Source organism: Natrix helvetica (genome assembly GCF_964273705.1).
Source record: "Natrix helvetica genome assembly, chromosome: 2".
Lineage (NCBI taxonomy): Eukaryota > Metazoa > Chordata > Lepidosauria > Squamata > Natricidae > Natrix > Natrix helvetica.
The window spans coordinates 68,626,111-68,647,058 of record NC_138552.1 but is presented as its reverse complement, the minus strand read 5'-3'; the positions used below and the strand labels follow the sequence as shown (position 1 = coordinate 68,647,058).

Sequence of the window (20,948 nt, the reverse complement as noted above, 5' to 3'; positions counted from 1 at the left end):
AACATTAAATTAACTGCAATAAGTTCTGGCAAGATACTGGTTGTATACTACATGTGACAACAATCTCTGGTATTCTTCATATGTATGCGTTATGGGGTAGGATGGCAAGACGGAAGAAAAACATCCAAGCACAGCTACATTTACATACACCTACATCAAGTCTGACAAAAGCATGTAGAAAATGTGTTATGGTTGAATGGAACCAAAGTTGAACTTTTTGGCCATAATTCCAAAAAGTCTGTTTGGCATAAAAACAACATTGCACATCACTGAAAGTACACCATACCATACAGTGAAGAATGGTGATGGCAGCATTATGCTTTGGGACTGCTTCAGTCAAGGTAGAGAGAATTATGAAATATTAGTCAGTTTTGGTACAAAACCTTCAGACGTCTGCTAAAAGGCTTTAGATGAAGAGGAATTTCACCTTGCAACATGGTAATGACCCAAAGCATGCCTCCAAATCAACAAAAGAATGGCCTCACCAGAAGAAGAATAACTATGGAGTGATTAAATATCACTTTATAGCACTCTCTGAGCAGTTTACAAATGTTGGCATATTGCCCCAATCTGGCTCCACATTTTACCAATCTCGGAAGAATGTAAGACTGAGTCAGCCTTGAGCTGGGTCTGGGTAGTATTAGTCTCAATAGTGCATTTTGGCTACAGTTACACCTATTTTAAGTAAGAAGTTTGATATTTCATCATGGACTGCATTTAACATTTCCTAAACACGCAATCTGCTTTTCTTAAAAATTGTCACTCTATATGTAATATCCTTTTGAAGTTTCTTATAAGCTACAGTTACAATAAATAAGAGCTGAGGTGGCACAGTGGTTAGAGTGCAGTACTGCAGGTTACTTCAGCTGACTGCTAGCTGCTGTTCAGCAGTTCAAATCTCACCAGCTCAAGGTTGACTCAGCCTCCCATCCTTCCGAGGTGGATAAAATGAGAATCCATACTGTTGGGGGCAATATGCTGACTCTGTAAACTGCTTAGAGGGCTGTAAAAGCATTATGAAGTGGTATATAAGTCTAAGTGCTATCGCTATACTGGCACTTTGCTTTAGGTCTACTTACCTGCTATTCACTATAATGAAAAGACCTCATTGGCCACCTTTCATGCATCTAAGACCTTACATCCAACAGACATGCACTTTATGTCTATTCATTCCCTTCACATTTTAATTCACTGGCAAAACTTTATTTTCAGGAATAAAGATTTGCAGCTGATTTTTTAAAAAAACTCAGGAACCATGAGCAATACTGCAACTTAATCTCATTTATCCCAGTAATATATCTTTGTTCCTGAAATATCACAACATTCATATAGGCAGAACTGGCATTCCCATTTGTTTGTTTGTTTTTTCTTTATTAAATAAATAAGCACCCTTCTCACTTCAAGGTAACTTATTGCTAGGGCTCTGTGATCTCCAGCCTATTTGTTTATTTATGGATGCAATAATGGTAGTCACATTACCCAAATGTATTGGGATAACAGTTTCCTTCACACTCGCACAGCCTTATGCAATTACTGAAAACTGGCTCTAAGCTCAATTAGTTGCTGAGTTCATATTAAAATCCACAATTCAGGTCATCTCATTTTGCCCTCAAATGCCTATCTGACAAGACTTCATGATCTAAGAAAAATACACTTTCCATTCTGCATTATCTATTATGTTCTGACAGTGAGGAATCGAAAGAGAGATTTGAGGGATACACAGGTTCCCTTGGGATGACTTAATGCATCAATCTACCACATTCTGGAAGATTACGCAATATCTTCATTTGTATAGACTGTCTGCCTTGACTTCATCTATGGGAGTTATTCTTTTTCTACTTCTGCATCAGAAATGTTGTTCCACACTACAAAATCACCCACAGAGTTGTAGACTATATTTCAATTCAATTATTATTTCTCTCCAACTGAAGAGGAAATTATGTGTCAGAATAATCCCATCATTTTTATAATAGCCACATCTACTTTCCTTAGGGACACAGCTCTGATAAGACCTATAAACACTAGTAGATATAAATGCACTTTTCCCAGTCAAGAAACCATAACAGCTAATGCCTTGGCATCTTGACATAAATAGAAAGTCCAAATATAAAGACATAATATTGATAATGTTCTCCAGTATAAAATCTATTTCCTTGCAAGTTGATTGTTTTACATTAAGGCAAGCAAACTTTGAACCATTGATTTCATGCAGTTGCTTAAGCTTAACTATATAAACCTTGCCTGCCTTTGTGTCCTCCAGATAGTAATTCTATAATGGAAACTGAAATCAAGTTGTATGAAACTGATTCATATCAATGGGTTATGACTTCTGTGATAAAACAATATACACTTTAAATCTAAAAGCACATTTAAAAATGAGAAAGATTGTCCTTTAGAGGGGGGAGGGAAATTCATTTGGAAATAATACAGGAAGTCCTCAACTTATGACCACAATTGAGCCCAACATTTATGTTATTAAGTGAGAAACTTTTAAAGTGAGTTTTGGCCCATCTTACGACTTTTCTTGCCACATTTGTTAAGTGAATCACTGTAGTTGTTAAATTAGTAAGACGGCTGTTAAGTGAATCTGGATTCCCCATTGACTTTGCTAGTCAGAAAACTCAAGAGAGGATCACATGACTCTTGGACACTGCAGCCATCATAAATATGAGTCAGTTATCAAGCATCCAAATGTAAATCACATGACCATGGGGATGCTGCAAAGGCCAAGTGGGTGAAAAATGTTGTAAGTCACTATTTTCGGTGCCGTTCTAACCTCAAACAGTCACTAAATGAATTGTTCTAAGTTGAGGACTATCAGTATTATAAAAGAAGACACCCTGTTGAGCCTCTGGCAGTGTTCTGATATATGTGAGATGGTTGGCTATTTAAATTTAATAAGTAAATGTGGAATAATGGCAATTATTCCTGAAGGCAGGCAATTCCAAAGCATTCATTACATGTTTTTTAAATCAAGTGATATTTCACACAGAGATTCATTACTTGGTTTTGCATCAATACCACACTCCCATGATAACACACTAATGACCTATTTGCACATCTGATCCAATTTTCCTCCATCCTAACTTCACTACAGATCAACTTGCAAAATGCCTGATGCTAGTGTCTTGAACAGCTTAAGGACAACCAGTCTCGGCTGATTATTCAAGGCCTGAATTCATAGTAGAAGCCTTCACAGGCCTACTACTAATATCCAGCTTGATTTTCAACATTCTACACAATTTTCAAATTATTGTAACATGGGTGGTAGTATTAATGTTGGTAGTTTATAACATATTTAGCTAAAAGGAAAATGACTGGGAAGAAAAAAGATGATATGCCAGAGAAGACAAAAAAAACCCAATAAAATACCTTAGTTTTTGTGCAGTACGCATCTTCTCCACTTTATTAATTTAGATTGCCATCTCCACCTAAATCCAATCCTTCGGATTCCTTCATACTTCAATGAATATATTCATGTGACCCTTTATGGGTCTTGTGGGTATATAATCTAAAAACTTCACATATTAACTACTTATTTAAATTAATTTCTCTCTCTCTCTCTCTCTCTCTCTCTCTCTCTCTGTGTGTGTGTGTGTGTGTGTGTGTGTACAAATGGTTCTGTGTGTGTGTGTATGTATGTTCCAGCATAACTCTGGAACGCCTTGAGCAATTTCAACCAAACTTGGTACACAGATGACTTACTCTCTGGAAAAAAATACTGTGGGGGTGAGATGCCCCTATCACCCCTCGGGTCTGTCTTCTGTTAATATACAGCCTGTTGTGCCTTAAAATGACTTCTATTGTACTGCCATAAAATGGCTTCTACTGTACAGTGCAGTTGAGTTGCCATGGCAATGACTTAACAGTACTCCACAAGGGGGCTTCCTCTGATAAGGGGGAAAATCCAACTTTAGAAATTATGTTTGGTCTGGACATTTCCCCCCTATAAATAAATACCCGGGCAATACCGTGTTATCAACTTGTTGTTTATAAATAAGGAAACAAGTTTATGAAAGTCAAGGTTACATGTCTTAGCCATCTTCACATATACACAAATATTGCTATCCTGCTTTTCAGCAAGAGAGGAAGAGGAGAAGCAGAGGAGGAGGAGGAGGAGGAGAGGAAGAAGTGGAGGAAGAAGAGGAAGAGGAAGAAGAAGATTAAGGATAGGGATGAGGCAAGAGGGAGAAACAACTCAATAGAAAAAGGGAGTGAAGTGCCATGTAAAGGAAAAATTTCTTCAAGTTTCACACTTGGCAAATCCATGGATTCATCATATAATTAGATGCTAAAAACAAGTTGAAATTAAATCTAGAGAAAATAGGTGTGGCTAGGCAAACAATTGCATCTGTTGTTCCAGCAATTCTCCCTAACTGATGAGATTTGGTATTGATCATACCTAGATGTTGATTGCCATAGATATTTCTCTCTTGGCTGCTACAATGTGCTCTTCATGGAGCTACTATTTAAAAGACTCTAATAGTTGCAACTGATGAAAATATAATAGTTAGCCTGCTGATCTATGCAAGAAACAGGGATCATATTGTTCCTGTACTGGTTGTCAGCAGCATACTATTTATAGTGTTTAATGGTTTAAGGCCTGATTACCTAATGGACTACCTCTTCTGTTATAAATCTGTCTTGTAGATTAAATCAATGTAAGCAGCCACCAGGTGGTCCTGCTATTAAAATTTCACCTTTCTAGAAGGCTTTCTGCTCGGTTTTTCCCAGGTTATAGAATGCATTCTCTTGGAGTTATACTATCAGTGTTTAAGAAAGGACTAAAAGAGCACTTCTTTCAACAAAGGTGACTGACTGGATTTAATATTTATTGTTCCATATTTTTATATCATTTTTGCTTTAAATTTGGTTAATTGTCCTGAGTGTTTGCCAGAAAAGAAAGGCAGAGAGACAGAAAATAAAAAAATAAACCCAGGCAGTGAGCTATACCAACTTCATCCAATATAGTTTTTGCTTCTCAGTGTAGTCTACAATTTCTGGAGGCCTCCTAGGCAAATATTAACTACATCCTACTTTGTTTAGCTTCCTCAAAATCAATCTGTAGACTTACGGTACTCAGCCGAAGTAGTAGATATTTAAGCACTAGTCTTAGCAATGGTTCCCATTGTATGTGAATGCCCCTTGGAGGCAAAAGGAGAAGGTCCTGTCTTTGTTGATCTTTATAAAAATGTCTTTAAAAATACTTCTAACTGAAAAGGTCATGTACCTTATAAATTGGAAATATTTTTCCTGTAATATATTTAAAATTGCTGCAGTGACATAGAATGATTTGAATAGTTAGCTATAAGTCATGATCTTGAAAAACAACAAAGAATGAATGGAATATGGAAGTATGGAGAATCACTTAAGGTGATTTGGTAGGGAGGGAGAACTTATTTTGTGTGGGGTTTTTAAAATTTTACTTCGCTTGGTTCGATTTCAGTGCCAAAAACATCTGGTCTAAGAAGAAACTACAATTCTTATGCATAGCATTAGTGTAAACAACTTTTTCATGCTAAGGTGGTAGTTAAGGGAAAGGATTGATAGGCGGCTTTTACACAAGCTATCAAAATAATACAGATGCATTAGGGAATACACAGCTCAAATCTCCTGTTGATATTCTTCACCGCATATAACGTTATCTCTTTATTACAGACCATTTAGTACACTTTCTCTGCATCAGCATTCCCCAAGCTAGTGTTGCCAGAACGTCCAGCTAGCATGACCAATGGGAAAGCTATTGTCCAACACCTTAGAAGAGGATCAGAAAGGCTCATTTTGTCACATTTCAGACTATTATACGGCCATAGGGTGGGAATATTCCAAATAGACTTTTTTACATCAATTTTCCCTCAATATGCTATAATACTGGTAAATATGCTAAAAGCACAACCACTCCAGTCAAAGTATCTTTTCAACTGACTGTTATTTTCTTTAATAAAAGAAAAGTTGCAGTTTTAAAGTTTTACCAGTTTTTCTTAACAATTTTATATACAAGGAAAGTATATATATGAGAATATGAAATAGTTATTCTAACTTTATATATCTTTTTTCTATCTTCTGCTGCAATCTGGTTACAGATAACTTTTTAGGGGCCTCCGAGGCAGTTTTGACTCCTGGGGTCTGCCTGGACAAATTCACACAGTTTTCTTGGCAACATTTCAGAAGTGTTTTGCCACTGCCTCTTTCTTAGGGCTGAGAGAGAGTGACTGGCCCAAGGTCACCAGCTGGATTCATACCTAAGGTAGGACTAAAACTGGTTTCTAGCCTAGTGCCTTAACTACTATAGTAAAATGACTCCTGCTAACACAATAGAAAATGTTAAAACAGTTAAGATTAAGATATGATGGAAGGAAACCATACATAGGCAGTTCTTGACTTATGATTGGTCACTTAGCAACCGTTTGAAATTATAATGGATCCACCCTCAAAAGGGATTTAATTACCCAAATCTGAAGTTATGACAGCCATCTCCCCCGCACGATCACATGACCACATTTTGGACACTCAGCAATTGGTCACATTGTGACCTGTTTAAAGACCATCACAAAATATGACTGTACTTGGTGAATTGATGCTACCTAGTTTGGCAATGAAACATCTACAAGAAAACTACCAAGCTCAAAGACCACCAATGACCCAACAGTTTAATCTTGAGGTACAAATATTCTTTTCTAACACTATATTATAATTGCAGGCTCAGTCATGGTTGTAAATTGAGGACTACCTGTACTGGTGGTGCTCCAGTTACAACTATTCATTCACAGCTCATTCAAACTTACAACTTCACTGTAATATAAGAGGGTGCAAAAGGGTATAAATTCAGTAGAATTTATCACCTTCACTTTTCTATCAGGTGCAAACTCAAAATTCAAAGTATATGATTGGACTGAGAAGCCTACCTCCCCATGCAGGACAACAGGCAGAATTCTTTTTTTGCCCATCTCATCTGTTATCTCTTTAGGAAACATACACAATATTTATTAACATTTACAGGTATCTTATTGTTCTTCTTCTTATAACTTTTTAATTTTAATTTGTAAGCTGCCCAGTCACCATGGAATCAGAGTGGCCTTGAAGACAATGATGGAGAAAAACCTTACAGAGTAGCTTTAATAGGATGTGTACTCATAAAATCTTGATTCTCTCTTTAAAATCCCACACTTTAAAATTTAGCATTCAGGTTCTACTCTGAAAAAAGTATGTGAAGATAGAGGAGCACATTAATTTTGTCTCTCAAAAACCACTTTCAAACCAGAATAAAAGCTCTGAGCAATCTCTTTGAAAAGAGTATAAGAAAATCAAAATTTAAAAACTATAAAATGTGTAACTCAATATAATAATTGTCTAGAGCAGGGGTGTCCAAACTTGGGAACTTTAAGACTTGTGGACTTCAACTCCCAGAATTCCCCAGCCAGCTGGCCTCCACAAGTCTTAAAGTTCCCAAGTTTGGACAGCCCTGGTCTAGAGGGTGTAACTACCACACATATGTTACCTACATAAGACCAAACTATTAAAAAAGAGGACGACTCCTTGAATAGTATTGTTCTATGTTGCCCAAGGAATTTTATAGGACATGTGATGCATATTATTGTTTTTTTTAATATATTTTAAAACAGTGGGACTCTTGAAAAGGATATTACAAACTATATATAACAAGACATTTATTTTTTAATTAATGACAAATTTTGAATTAACATAGGTAGCTCTATGTTAATTAGATGTGTAATGTCTGATCACACACTTAAAAGAGTCAGGTTTGTGAAGATAAAATTATCAAAATGTTCTCATTCCTGGTGACTACCATATAATAGCTGATATTGTTTTCCAAGCACATATTAGTTATGGAATTAGCAAAGCTGTGTCCTGAAATCAGATTAGTTTACAGGGATTTTATCCCCATAGCCACAAAGGCTATTAAAAATAAACAGTATTTTTTTTTAATTCTCCTAATTTTGAGGTGTGCAAATAGGACAAACTGTGACCACTATCTAAACTAAGAGAGAGAAGCAGAAAGTAAGTCTACAGGGAAGAAAAGGTGAATATCTAGGCTATCAACTACCGTAATTATGAAAATGTTAACATTAGCAGGAATATTGGTACTTACTGTGCCTGGATCCCTGTCTGTTCCCGTAGTAACCAAGAAATGCACAGACATGCCCGTTCAGACACAGAGGCAAGAACAGAAATAAAAAGGGGGAAGAAATTAGAACACAAGCCGCAAACAGTTTTAAAATGGCTTTTATTTATGTAAGTCATTGCACATTCCTAATACAGTGATTTCCTGAAAATTACATTTTGTAAACATGATTTACAATTTAACCATACACAAGGCCTAGTTCTTTCCATGACAGAATAAATTAATTTTTATTCTTCAAAAAAATTATTCAAGTGCAATTTGCCCAATATTTAAAGGTGTCCTAAACAAAACTACAAAAAAGGAGCAATGCTTAAAACCTTTCATTTCAACTCATTCAAACTCAAGTTTTTTTAATTCTTCATTTGCCCACCCTTTCACCTCTTGCCCCCTTTTCCGTTAGAGATTTCTTTCTTTAATTAAAAAAAGAAACAAAAAATATTGCCCACTTATTCTCGTGTAATGAACATCCACAATATTGTGCTGGCCACTGAGGTTACAACTAAGCATCTGTAGGGATGTTAAAAGGCCCTGCATTTCATCAAAGCAGGAGAATCCTAGTGAACTCCAGGTTCAAAACCTAAGTACCTCAAGCTAAATTTTGTTTCAATGATATAAATGCAGGACATTTAATGTTTGGCATTATAATTGTTCTTGGTTTTCATTCTAAATAGCTCTTTAGAATTCTTTAGAGATGCCCACAATTTTCAGCAATGTGTGAACACTTATTTGAAATGTCCTAATCAGGCTTCCCATGCCTCTCACCTCTGTGGTGGTCTGTATCGTGGTGCTTCTTGTCATCTTTTATTGCCAAGTGAGACTGCCCACCCAGCGCGCTTGAGAGGGCAAGAAGGCCAGCACTGCTTCCAAGTGGAGGGATCCCAGGAGGCTGAAGTCCTGATGGGTGTGGAGTAAGAGGCACTGGAGGTCCATGGCCGTGAGAGAGATGCTGAGCCTGCAACTGCTGTTGCTGTTGTTTGTTGTGGTTTTTCCATTTAGAAGCAGCGGGCAATTGGAAGGAAGAAAGGAAGGAAAGAAAAGGAGGACTGGTTAGCTAGTGAACATAACACGATTTCTTGCCTCAACGTCTACTCTATTTCAGCTTGGTCTAGGTAACTTTCCTATGCTAAGTTTCACAACTGTAGGAATACTGCCTTGGATATTGATTCTCTTTTGCATTGCAGAACTAAGCCATGAAATTTAATCTGCAGCCCAACTAACAGATTTGTGTAGTCTAGACTCTGGAAGACAGCTGGCACCTTTCAAATCCATCTCCGTATTAAAAGAATTAGTGCAGACAGAGATATCATTGCTCTCACCTTCCTGTCCCCAAGCGCTTGTTTTCACAACTGCTTCGAATAAAGATGAAAACCAACAACTTAAAAGGGCCCTATCTAAAATGAGTCTCTGTTACAGCTTCTGCTAGGAACATTTCCAATACTGAATCACCGGTTGGAAAAACCATCCAAACAAGTGTTCTTTTCACTTCATTCTTGTCGTCTGTGTATGCTTGACATTAAGACTGACAGAATACAGAGTGTTAATCTGATTAGCTTTACCCTCAGGGCACTATGTGAGATTTACTTCAACAATTTCAAATCTATGTACCTATCCCCAAATTCAGCAGAAGATCAGACTGATCTTTGCCAGATCACAATATATGCTAGCCTTTTCCAATCTCAATGACCTCCAGATGTGCAGAATTCATGTCTCAGAATTCCATCAGATCACAGTTGAGGATTCTGGGACTATAACTTGTGGTTCTGGAAGGTGCCTTGTTTGGAGAAAACTAGTAAATGCTATTATACATACATAGAGAGAAAATATACATTTTCCCCTTCCAGACTACCCCTGGTTTGAATGTTAACACCAGGGATAATATAACCAACTTAACTGAGCTCCAAACAGAAGGCAAGAGATTGACTTAAGCTGCAAGGCTTCAAGTTACTATTTATCTTCTCAGAAATAAGCCCCTCTGAGAACAATCACATGTGCTTCCAGATAAATATTACAGCCTTCCCCAATTTAGCACTCTCTCCAAATAGACTGGGATTCTAGAATTCCCAAAGTGGTTAGTTCCAGGTTGGAGAAGGCTAGTGCACAGAATTGCAGCCCACATCTTGTATCTCAGCAGCCAGAAGTTCTACTTAGCCCTTTCCAATTTTGAAAGAATTATTCAAAGTGCTTACATTTGTAAGCATGGGTCTCTGCATTATGACTTCAGCCAAGCTGCAACTGTCAAGAGCTGATAGCATTACCAGGTCCTGTGTTTGACACATGGTACAATCATATCAATTATATTTATCACCTCTATAGAGTAGTACTTACTATTTTAAAAGAAAAAGAAAAAGAAAATCATTACAACTGTGCTTAAAGATAACATAACATTTAACAGAATGTGAGAGGCACTTAAAGGAAATTACGTGTTTCATTTGTGTGTATCTTAGATCAAGAATTTTAAGCAAAACAACTGCTTTTTTGAGTTATTAATACTATATTCATTTAAATTTGTACAGTAATCAGAGAAGACACATTTAAAAATCTGTCTCAACCATGTTCATTAGAAAGCTCTGGATTGCTTAATCGTTTTAGCACTGCTTCCTATCACCATAAAGTGGACCTAATCCATGCAGTCATTGTGAAAAGATGTATTATTAAACACTTTCATATTATAAAAACTATATATATGCCCAAATATGGGAGGAAGCTCACTACTCCCTCTTTCTGTCCTTCGGCTCATCACAGAAAACCATCCAGGCAGAAAACCATATTTTTATTTTTAATGTTGCCTTTTTATATTTGTGTTGTATTTGTGCTGATAAATAAATAAAGGGAGACTAGTATAGATCCATTTCAAGCTATTTAGCTCTCATCAGCTAGCCATACCCTTACTGGGATTCGAACCTGGGCTGTATTACATATTAGGCAGGAGTCTTAGCCACTAAGCCACAGGCTCTCATCCTTTTATCAGCTGAGCCAGGGAAATAGGTATATATTTGTGTTACAACCCCTGTGGTAATACAATACGGTATGGTATGCTCAGCTGATAAAAGGAGGAGATACCAGGGATTGTAACACAAATACATACACACATACACACACACACACATACACACACACACACATACATATATATGTACTCTATGCATTCTTGCAAAGGATGTCTTGATATATGGTTTCTTTTTCTACTTTTCCATCAGGTATTGTCTTGCTACTGCTTCTCTGGTACTTTTCCTTTCTTAATGATAACTAACAAGAAGTAACAAGCTGTACTATGCCAAGCAAAGCACAGTGCAATTTATGCTCTTTCAAAAAATCTCTTCCAGTTTAGGTGTGATATACTTTTATAAATAAATTGGCCTCTAGCAAATAAACCCAGGAAATTTATTTTTCCATAATTAAACAAAGATTTAAAAATTATTACAACTGTGAGCTCTGCCATGCCACCTTGATTTCAACATCAAAAAATCTCAAACATTGTTTTATATAGCTGTTTATATTTAGGGCTTCTTCCGAGAAACATGTCCAAAAATTTGAAGTGTCTTTTTTTTAAAGAGTAATTTTATTAAAAATGAACAATTAAAAAGATAAAAACTAATGCAAACTAAGAAAAAGACATGCATAAAAGAAAAAATAGAAATTACCTTCCTGCCTCATCAAATCAGGTATAAATTTAATAACTTGCCACCTTCTCTTAACAAAGATGGGTTTAAATTAACTTTAAGAAATCCCTCTTTCTCCCATTACTTATCTCTTTAGGATACAGATCCTAAAAACCTTCCTATTCAGTCCTAAACAACAAAAGTCCTTTAATGATTATCAGAGTTGAATACACACACATATGCATATATAGACCTTGATCAAAGAAACCAACTTCATATCCCTTTACTTTTAACAATCCTAAATCGTTAAGTTTCTTTCTTCTTACTGTTTTCCCCACAAGGTCTGCTTTTTAAATCCCTTCACATAATGCCCCAGGAATTTGATATATATTTTCGTCTTTTCTTTGTCTTTTTAATCACAAACTTTTTCAAAAGTTTAACAAGTCTCTTTTGTAAATCCAGTGTAGAAAAGTTAGTGAAGTCATTCTTTTAGTTTATTTTGTCTATATTCATTTTAATGTATTAAGACATTAGCCAGTTTCATTTGTATATCCAGCATAGGAACAGTGGGGCACCATTTTGTAGGAGAAACTTACAATCACAGGGGCAACATAGAAATAAGACATAGATTTTCTGGTTATGGAGAGAAAGAATAAACAAAGAAGCAGTGTCTGGGATTACCCAACAGCCACCTTTTTTCTCTATTTTTCATGATGGCTCAGTATAGACTTATAGTAAATAGATGCAAGTGTCAGGGCTAGAGTATATAGCATTTAAGGTGAACAATAGACCTCTTTCATATAGATGCTACTTATTTGAAATGTTCTGCATGGAAATCAGATATTTCCATTATGATTACTTTCATTTCACTTCAATTATTTCACTACTAATGGCTTCACAAATATATATGTTGAAAAAGTATATGGAAGGATTTTCCACAGAACGCCCAAATTCCACTTCCTATCTGTCATCCGCATGACATTTGAACAATATGTGAAGGAGTTCTATGCACATATAATGTGTGAAGGAACTTTCTGTTGAGCATATAGTAACTCCCCCTTAGGATCAAGTGTGGAAAATGGGATACAATGGCTGCTGCATATATCATTGTCATTCATTAGTGAGCAAGGCTGAAAACACTCTCTTGTTTTCTACTTTTTTAAAAAGGAATTCCCAGTTGAAACTTTTTTTCTGGATTCAAACAGACAAGATAATATGGCTAAAGGATGAAAGAATGCTGAGAATCCAATTCAGTGTAGCACAAAAAGCTGCATGTTTCATCAGGTGGTTGCGAGTTAGCCATAATTCTGCCCTTTATTAAAAATTAAACACTATTAAGTACAAGTTTCAGAGCAAGCCAAAACCCAATACCAAACATCTGTTGTTTAGAAAAAGTATAATCATTTGGAAGCAGCCTGACCTACTGGAGGAATAATGCACAAGTAAAATGCTCATTTTGTCTTTATTTAGTAAGCCTGAGATTCTGCATGAATTATCAAGCTAGCTGATAATAATTGATAGATTCATTTGCTTTTCTTTTTATATCACTCATAATTTTTAGATTCCAAAGTTGAAGTTAGATGCTTGAAACACTGCACAAAACTGTGTTGAAAGTGTAATGTGATTTTTGGATTTATTAATGCTTACAATGTTAGTTTTACAATAGCATCCAACTTTCATAGAAATGCTAAAATTAAATGCTCAAAAACTAAAATTAAGATTGTGTTTACAAAATAAACAACATTTTGCCAACAGAAAAGTCCAGCCTTGGTTCTTAAATTGTATTATAAAAAGAATGAGTAGGAGCCTGCATTTAAACAACAATTTAAATCAACATCACAACATGGTAGTAAAATGTTACTGTATACAATATTTTGGAGAAGACTTTTTTAAAAAGTGTTGCTTTTTCTTTTTGCTTGCTATGAAGTGCAGAGTCAACAGAACTGGCATTCTGATGCTTGGACATCTATGCATATATAGAATAAAACAATATTTCAGTAAATAAATTTTATTTGATACAGAAGCTGAATTTATATGATCTCATCTCAGCTGGAAAGATTACATTTAGAATATCAGACTGAATATCATTTTTAGGCTACATATGAAGTCACTTTGAATACTGCAATTGACAAACCAATAATCTTCCAGTCAACTAGAATTGCAATCTCATATGAACCAGGAAACTATGTTTAGCACAACTTCTTTACTTTTAATCTTTTAATCATGTGATATAAACCCCTATATCTACAATAACTAAATGTGTTTTAAGCCACTTTTATTCTCTGTTCCAAAGACAGTTTCAAATATTTAAACACTGCAATGAATGTCAGTGACATTCCTAAGCCTTACTTTAGTAAGATTCAGTATAGAAATTTCTATTTGTATGATTTTTTTGTATGTGTGTGTTTTTTTTTAAAAAAACTCTCTTCATAAAGTTAATGTAGCAACATGGGATTTGTATAAGCTGTTTTATACTAGTTCAGTATTTATTTTTTCCCACTTATTGCACTACTGTTCACTCCAGCTTCATTCCAGTTCCTATACAGGCTGTTAAGTGGAGGATTATTTTCCCCTATCACCTAATGAATCATTTTTAAAAAACTGAGTTCACTCAAGTTATATAACCTACGGTATACAAAGCGTGTGGATCAATGAATTGTATCTTTTCCCACTCCTAATAAAGTACTTGTATAGGTTTTCTCCTTAAGTAAGGTGTAGTAGGCGATGGTCTTCGCCAATCTTGAATTCAAAGTTAACACTGTACATCTGACAATATGCTGGATTTGCAATTAGGATGCCAATAAAAAGAGGTTGATTGATGCTTACAACTTTTTGTGTGTATGAAAACCAGGAAATTGTGTGCCCCTGGAAAAGCTCTTAGTTGCTTCCTTGAATAACTTTTTAACTAGTTTAAATATATCATGACACAATTTCCTAAAACTTGTAACTAATTTAATTAATGAATTTTAAATCATGTTCTAAATCAAGAAAATAGCATATTTACTGCAAAAGGAGAAAAATAATATTCAAATTAAATTATACAAGTTAATAAGATGTTCTTTTATTAAACTTGCAAGTTTAATTCAGATAGGTACTCATTAAATACCAATTCAGAGTAGCATCACTATTAACCATTTTTTTTTTTTTTTTAGCCAGCATGACTAGTGAAATCCAGCAACAGGGGTCAAAGCCTGATGTAGTAAAGGAGAGAAGTATGCGGTCTGAAGAGACTTGGTTCTTTCAACAGGAATTTAAAAGTTGTAACACTGTTGTATAATTATAATTGAGTAATTTCATGTTTGGTTTTATGCTCTTGAATATTTTCTAGTTTAAATCAAGTCCTAATCTTCTAGATACTTTTATTCAATGGGAAAGGGAAAGAAAAAAATAAATCAAAAATGGCAATCTGCCCCTCACTTGTACAATAAAGTATTTCTAGAAAATAATACTTAAAGCAATAGCATTTAGCCTTATATATTGCTCCATTGGGCTTTACAGCTCCAAGACATGGGTGTCATACTTGCATCATCACATTGCCATCACATGATGTATCAAGATGTTTTTCCCCTTTGCGGAGCTGGGATAGGTGTGGCCTGCGTGTGACACATCTGGCCCGTGGGCCACCAGTTTGACACCCCTGCTTTAAGCGATTTACAAATGTCAGCATATTGTCCCCAACAATCTGGGTCCTCATTTTACCAACCTCGGAAGGATGGAAAGCTGATTCAACTTTGATTCCTGTCAGGATCGAACACGTGGCAGTCAGCAGTTTGCCTGCAATAATGCATTCCAACCAATGCATAACCAAAGATTCTCAAAATTATGATCAAAATCAATACATTTCAATTTGCATTTCTGAAATAATTATTAGCACAGGGAATAAAAACACAATTGCATAGGTTTAAATAAGAACAAAAAAGCTTCCAACTAAAAACTGGAAGTAACATAATAGACGGATAACAGATTTTATAGTTGTCTGAATAAATTTATTTTATGTCTCTATACACTTCTCTATCTGACCTTTATGGCTCTTTGTTTCTAATTCTAATTCTAAATTCATACCACCCATCATCAAGCAGCAAACATATGTCTTATTTCAATAGCATAGCTTGATATTTCGAATGCAATCTGCAAGGTATATGGGGAGAAAGCAGAGTTTTAAGAAATACATACCAGACTCTGGTTTTTAGCATACTTTGTAATTTAGATCCCCTTAAGTAGATAAACAGATCCTTCTATTTGTTCAGAATCTTGTTTTTGAGTTTAAATCTGCAGTATATTCCTCAGACAAAAAAGGCATTTCTTATAATCTTCAATCAGTATTAACCAGCAGTGCGTGGGGGAGGGGAGGCAAATGGCAGCTGGAATGTGTGGCACATGTGCAAAGGGAATGAGTTACGTATCCCAATGCTCCATCCATCATCTTGCTGATTTTTTCCACCACTTTACCCCCAAATAGCTCTAATTTTAACAGCTAGAGGTTTGGTGGGTTGTGGATTAGATAGCTGCAGCCTAAAATATTTGGACTGGAGAAATACTACTAAACTTTTTTTCCCAACCTTCTTTAAAAGACTTTTGACATTTTATCTCTGCAATGGACCCTTTTCCCCATCCATTTCAGAAGTAAAGTCAGAATTGCAGAGGATGAGTCCCAAACTTCTGCAATAAGAAGCTGCTGCAGCAAATTTTTGCCTCCAAATTTCTATTTTACAGGAAAAGATATATTCTAGTAATTTATAGGCGCTCTGGAGATTAACTACAGGCTCATAATAAATCCTCAAGAGGTTAACCTCATCCTCTTAAGCTTCACACACTACCGTCTCAGAAATACCACAGCCAAGGAAAGGAAAAATAATCCAGTGGTTTGCTAATCCTTTAGTCAATCACCTCATGCAATGGCACAAAGCCCTTTAGTTGCCAACAACTCAATCTGTCTCACCAATACCATCAATCCAACTGATACGTTTCACAGAAGCATGAACAGCAGACCTCAAAGGGGTAAGAGGAAACCCTTCAATCATTAAAGCATTAAATTCTTTTTCACCTCAACTAAAATATCCGCAATGTCTTGTGGACCCGAAAGATACTTGTTAAGATGTATTTCTACAGTTCATTTTTTTTAAATCTGCAAATCTATATCAATCTCTTAAAGTGTTCTAATTATCAGTGTGGCCTAATTATGATTCTAATACAGGGTGTCAAACTCAAGGCCCAGGGTTTGGATCCAGCCCGCAAGTGCTTAGATCTGACCCTCTGGGCCACCCTAGAAACAGCCAATTTTCGCTGGCAGAGCTGTCGGGCCATCATAGGCACTCCTCTAACATATAGCTGGCCACCCCCCCACTCTGCCTCCCAAGACCAAGCACAACGCTTATGCAGCCCTCAATGAAATTGAGTTTGATACCCCTGTTCTAATACAAACTTCCTTTAATTTTCCTAACCGTTGACTATATTTTCCTCTTACTCTAATCTCTTAAAACTTTACTAAGAAATCCATTTAAATGTCCATTCCAAGAAAATGTTTATCACCACACTTGGAACATTGAAATAGGAAGAGAATGATTGCTTCACTTGCCACTTTCCTAGTTCACTTTGTAACATTTAAAATTAGACTCATTATCCTTCAAAGCAAATGTGTGTGATGTATGTGAAGGTATTCTGCCTACGAGCCTTTTGCCTTATCTTCAAATAAACACTACACAATCTCAACGATTTGGACTGCATAAACTTGCAGATGAGCATCCATACTGGATCAGACTCCTGACAAAGGAACCTGGACACTTTTTTTTCAAGAGTGTTACATTGGGGGGGGTGTTTGTGGGGTTGTTAGAATTTGTTCTATCAGGATTAAACATGCACATTTCCAGATCTAGCTTACAGATTTTATGAGAGCAAACTCCCCCACCCTCCAATTTAACTGAATGTTTCCCAAAGAACCTTCCTCACACCTTCCTGTGCCTTAATTCTTGTGCCATATGGAATACAAGTCTAGAGGTAGAAGGGCATTCCCAACAAAGAAGTAAGGGCACCATTTAGAAGCAATTATTTTCCATGTCAAGCAACAAAACTTTTTTTTAAAAAAAACCTAAATCTCACTAAGCATCACTAAAAACATGGATCTTAACTATTTCCGTACATTTATTAGGATCTCAACTTTCCCCTCAATTTGTTGCCTCTCTGCTTCTATTTCAATGCAACTCAAACTTATTGGGCCTTGCTTAGCCACTGGCTACTTGATTTGTGCTTCTAATGTTGGAGAATTCAGCAGTTGATTTGCATTTTGAAAAGACTCATGATGTTTCAGGCTCACAATAGATGTCTAAACCGTTAAATTACTATTTCTTTTATTAGCCTGAAAGACACTGCAGTTTAAGAGCATGGCCTCCACTATTGTTCTTTATACTAAGTTGGGTCTCTGAACAATACTGACAGCTGCTATTAAACTGAGCTGGCGTTTACTTTAGTGCAGCTGCTGCTTGTAAGAACAGACCGACTCCTGATGCTTCCTCCCCTCTAGGGACACAGGCTGACACAGTGAATGTTCAATGAAGAGGAGCAAAGGGCCAGTGAATTGTCAGCCCAATTTTATGCTACTCCAATTTTCCAGAGTGTACCCAATCCCTTTCAAACAAATCAAGCATATGTCAGAGCATGAAACTTATTGTGCAGCACAGGATAATTATTTGTGTATACAAATGTGCAGTGAAAGAGATGATCTCTTGCTGGACCAATATCTATGTGTAAAGTGAGACTGCAGTTGCACAACAATTTTTGGATTATAACACAATTGTTAGATCAGCTGGGCAAGGCACTACTTAGATTGGGGGGAAAGATTGGGGGAAAAATATGATGCTTAGAAATAGTGAAAAATATGATATATTATCGTTGACGATAACATATAAATGCCTCAGTTTGTTACAGGGCTGATATCCTATGCATACATGCCATTGAGAGGGACATGGCTGAAATGCATAAAGTCACAAATAGCTTGCAGAAAGTGGACAGTAAAAAGGTTTATTTCCTGCCCCCAAAGGAATTATCCAATGGAAAGAGATTTAGAACAAATGAAAGAAAAGTCCATCTTCGCAAGCTCATGGAATTCATTCCACAAGAAGGGATGCAGTGGGTTTAGATACATCCACTGAGGAGTAATTTACCAATTAGAGTTACTTTAGTATTTAAGTCAGCATCCCTCCAAATAACATTTGCAGTCTCCTGTCTGTGATCACCCTACTTTGATTCAGTCCAGTATTTTATCACAATGAAAAAATGCTGGACTAAATTGGTCCAATTTGACAGGGCAAATCTTATTTTCTTGCTAAGAACTATGCAATTATTTTTCAGGAGGAGTTCACTGCATATGAGGTGAACCTCAATTTGAAGTCTTTTTTTAATGTTGTTTCAATTAAAATGAAATCAGCGTATTAAATAAATGGATGGTAGTTTTGTTCCTTTAAAAATACACAAGTGGGTGTTGAAGGCATTCAACTGGAGGTAGTCTGTAAATGATTGAAGTATTGTTCTCTTGGCTTCTGGGTGCTCTTAAAGAAAAGGTGACAGTGTCCAAAGATATAAGCCAGATGCTCCACAAAATATTCATTGTCCAATATAAACATTTCCAATTTATTTTAAAAGCTATTTTGAGCTGTGTCAGCTAAACAGCACTTGCAGACATAGAAAATACCCAGTTGAACTTCTGAACTAAATTCCAAGTAAAGACATCATAGGGACAAGTCATGGGTCATGAAGACAAATAAAGACTTTTGGGGAAAAGGGTAGTTGACTGGATGGGGCAAGGAGGAGGAAAAAGGACCTAGTTTAAAGGGGGAGTTGTGTTTATGCAAAGCTAATCTGTGGCATGTAATAAGGCTGCCTGAATAAAATTTAAGTTGAAAATCTACTGACACTTGCAGGGAGGAATGGCTATTAAAAGGAAATGAAGGTCATTCTCTCAGTTTATTTCACCTAATTGACTGCCAATAGTTTACCACAGATCTACAATTCAGAAATTGATTAAAGCAGAGTTTTCAAGCGGAGGATCATCTTTTAATCCTCCTTAGGTTTTGTGGGGATGGGGGGAGTTCCTCCATCTCCAGTTGGGATGTAATTTTAAGCACAGATGGATTAACCGGTGCTATTGTTTGAACACGTCACTGGACTATTGCACTGTTAATCCATACAGCAGCATGTCTAATTATCATTACAAAGTGTCTGAGGGAACTATAAAGACCAGCAGGGCATCTTCTCACAAGCAATTAACATAAACTAGTAAATGAATAATTTCAATCTCTCATAGTACTCGCACATGAATAAAAATCAGAAGGAGGACTTGTTTCAAGTTCTTTTGCCCACTACAGAAGCAATAGGATGGAAAGTGATATGTCTTCAGCATTATAAAATTAATGTATATGACAAGCAAAATGCACAAAGCCATAAATATAAAGCAAGTTATCTACTTGCTTTCATATATTAGCAGGTGATTTTTCCATGAGGTTAAACTTTCTACGTACATGATGAGTATACAAATTCTGGCAAACCTAGATTGTCTGCTATTCTTTCTCATTTTTTTCTATAATGTCAGGAGGAAGAGTTTAGATAACTATTTTTACTTTTATTTAAATACAAATTGTCATATTATTTTGGGATGTAACTATGACATTAGTATTACTATAGTATATTAATTGGGATGATATAGCACACCATACCTAAGCAAAAGCAGAAATAAACATTTCTTAATCTTTTCACCCAATCATTTTTTTCACTTATAAATATGAACAAAATAACTTTACTTTTATAACATGCTAAGGTTATTATTATTTTTTGTAAATGTAGATATTCAGATTATCAAATGACTCAGATACCAAGAAAGTCTGTTAATCCCTACAAAATGTATCAGTCCTAATTAGTTTGGTTTCTTTTGACATACCCATTCCAAACATTAATTTATAATTCAGAAACATTCCACATATAAAATAGGTCTACGATATATAACAGGGATGTCCAATCTTGGCAACCTTAAAACTGGTGGACTTCAATTCCCAGAATTTCTCAGAATGGTTGGCTGAGAAATTCTGGGAACTGAAGTCCACAAGTCTTTAAGTTGCCAAGGGCAACTTAATATATATACTCCTGATATATAGCATAAAGAAATATCATTTGATAAATTAAGCTTTTAGCAATGCTACCAGTTAAAAATGCATAAGTGC

The 20,948-nt window shown here is 35.9% G+C and overlaps 1 protein-coding gene across 6 annotated transcripts in view; it reads right to left on the bottom strand.

Annotated features, from left to right (window-relative positions):
* Nucleotides 1-20,948, bottom strand: part of TLE1 (TLE family member 1, transcriptional corepressor) — an 82,225-nt gene that overhangs the window by 37,935 nt on the left and 23,342 nt on the right. For 2 of the 6 annotated variants that reach the window (XM_081942632.1, XM_081942633.1), the window contains exons 7-9: nt 10,330-10,404; nt 8,906-9,110; nt 8,111-8,127 (exon numbers count right to left, since the gene is read on the bottom strand). The exons of 2 other annotated variants lie outside the window; for them this stretch is intronic. In XM_081942632.1, the coding sequence (XP_081798758.1) occupies nt 8,111-8,127; nt 8,906-9,110; nt 10,330-10,404 (297 nt within the window). The remainder of the gene's footprint in view (nt 1-8,110; nt 8,128-8,905; nt 9,111-10,329; nt 10,405-20,948) is intronic. 2 more of the 6 variants (XM_081942634.1, XM_081942635.1) reach the window with 1 other exon arrangement.